This window comes from Echinops telfairi, unplaced genomic scaffold (assembly GCF_000313985.2).
Source record: "Echinops telfairi isolate 266 unplaced genomic scaffold, ASM31398v2 ScPeMD7_7469;HRSCAF=8507_1, whole genome shotgun sequence".
Classification (NCBI taxonomy): domain Eukaryota; kingdom Metazoa; phylum Chordata; class Mammalia; order Afrosoricida; family Tenrecidae; genus Echinops; species Echinops telfairi.
Genome location: NW_022111373.1, coordinates 8,004,342 through 8,006,434, shown reverse-complemented (window position 1 = coordinate 8,006,434; position 2,093 = coordinate 8,004,342). Strand labels below are relative to the sequence as shown.

Below are 2,093 nucleotides of genomic sequence, written 5' to 3'. Positions count from 1 at the left end.
CTCAGGGCCGGAGACTGCGTTCAACCAGTGCCCCTGATCCTATCATTCACACCTACGTAATGGAAGCCAGGAAAAAACCCCAGACACCGACGCCGGCTTGAGCTTCCAGGGTTGGCAATATCCTGCGTATGGCCCCACATTAATGTGCCAGGAGGCAGCCTGTTCTGAGGACAACAGAGCTTCAAGACTGGCCCCTTCTCAGACCCTGCCTTATGCGCAGCCCCTCTCTTCAGCTGGTTCTGATCCGTATCCTTTTCCTGTAATAAAACGGATTATCAGTAGGGTGCTTTCCTGTGGTTCTAATGGGCCTGGGGGTGCTTGTGGGGAACCCCCAACTGTGCGGTCGGCTGGTCAAAAGCGAAGACCACCAGGGTCGGAGCTTGCCGCTGGGTGTCTGCATGGAGGGCTGTGTCTCTAAGTCTCTCAAGTCTGGTCCGATCTGAGCCCCTTCCCCTGCCTCCCCTCCCGCGCGCCCTCAAACTCCGAAGGCTTTGAGAGGTGTGCCTCACCTCCCAGAATGCCCCCGCCAACCTAGGCAGCTGCATTCGTCAGTGTGCTTATGGTCCTCGCGGTTCACTCCTGCTTTCTACCCTCGGACACAGCCCTAGACACAAACATTTGTAAGTCATCTTCCAGAAGAAAAGACTAGGAAGTCAGCCAGGGAACAAGGAAAGGGAATTGGCGTGGATGCAAGATGCCTGTGTGTTCGGGGACACAGGAATCCCGCCCCCCGTGGAGCCCTGTTCTTCAGGTGGTGGGGAGTGGCCCGACAGAGATGGGGTCACCACACAGGGGCCGAGGCATCTCAGTGGGTGCCACCAGGACCCTGCTCCTGACATTTGGGTAAGGCGAGGAGCGCCTGTCCACGTTCACACAAGTAGAGACCGCTGCTGATGGACGGACCCCTGACCAACAACGCTGGGCCGCTTTCTCCCACCTCGCTGAGGATGCTTCAGTTGAACGGGGCCGTAAAAGCGAAAATCTGAGATGGGCACCTTCTGCCCAGGGCCTTCTTATGGCTAAAGGGCTTCTGGACCTGATATGACCCACCCCATCCCACCCCACCGCCGCCCCATCGCACCTCTTGCCCCAAAGCCCTAAACCTGGAGGCAAACACGGCCTGTGGAGCCCAGACGTCCCTCCCTGTCCCCAGTGGGCTTTCCACGGCAGGGTGGCTTCCTAGATGGGGCTCAGACTTGCAAGAGGCCCAGTTGAAATTCCAGCCCTGTCAATCGCTCTTGATATGACTCTATCTTTCCCCAGGAAGATCCCGCAAAGGCAGCTTCGTTCGGACAACTGTATCCTCTTCCTTCTACGTAAAATAAAAAGTCAGCCTCCACCCCGAGCTGATAAGATTAATCTGAAGAGCAAATTATGGTGTAATTTCCTATGCCGAAACTTTGTAGTTAATTAAAAAAAACACACACACAAAAAAACACCAGGTTTCATTTTCCTATTGGTCTGATTTCACCGGAGCGTTTTACCTGTTTTCTGTGAGGTAGTCTTTCTCCTGGAAGAGAGGCTCTGATTGGCCCTGAGCGACTGAAAATCTGGTGTAATTTAAATTTCCAACGTAAACTCATTTTCCCTTGGTTTCAGCAATTTTAAGCCTATATAGATAGAAATCTTGGTCAGAATTGCATTGTTAGCTTCTCCTGGCAAACTCCCTGCCTCACATTGTCACTGCAAAGACAGCTCTATCCATGGGTCTCACCCCCCCGCTGATTCCAGCCCTGCTTTGCTTACTCGTGTGCGCTAGCAGCCTGGTCCCTGTCCACACATGTGGCCTGCCCTTAAAGGAGATCATCAGAAAGTTGAACTTCCTCACAGGCACCAAGGTGAGTCTGCCATCTGGCACCATCTCGCCAGATGTTCTGGTGGGCTTTGGCCGCATGGAGGGGCGGGGGGTGGTACTTCTTAGACCATGACAAGACCACAACAACTTGTGGTCTTGGTCGCTGGTGGTCGGTGCCAGGGCAGGGCCCATCATTGAGAATTCCCTCCCCTGGCACTTTTTTCCCTTAGAGGGATTGTGGGAGGTTTGGAGGCAGTCAGAGTTGCTCCCCATGGGCCACTCTATTGTTGAAGGCTAA

At 54.1% G+C, this 2,093-nt stretch overlaps 1 protein-coding gene across 1 annotated transcript in view; it reads left to right on the top strand.

Annotated features, from left to right (window-relative positions):
* Window positions 1-1,703: 1,703 nt before the first annotated feature.
* IL4 (interleukin 4) overlaps window positions 1,704-2,093 on the top strand; it is an 8,967-nt gene continuing 8,577 nt past the window's right edge. The window contains exon 1 of the mRNA XM_004696604.1: window positions 1,704-1,838. Within this exon, the coding sequence (XP_004696661.1) occupies window positions 1,704-1,838 (135 nt within the window). The remainder of the gene's footprint in view (window positions 1,839-2,093) is intronic.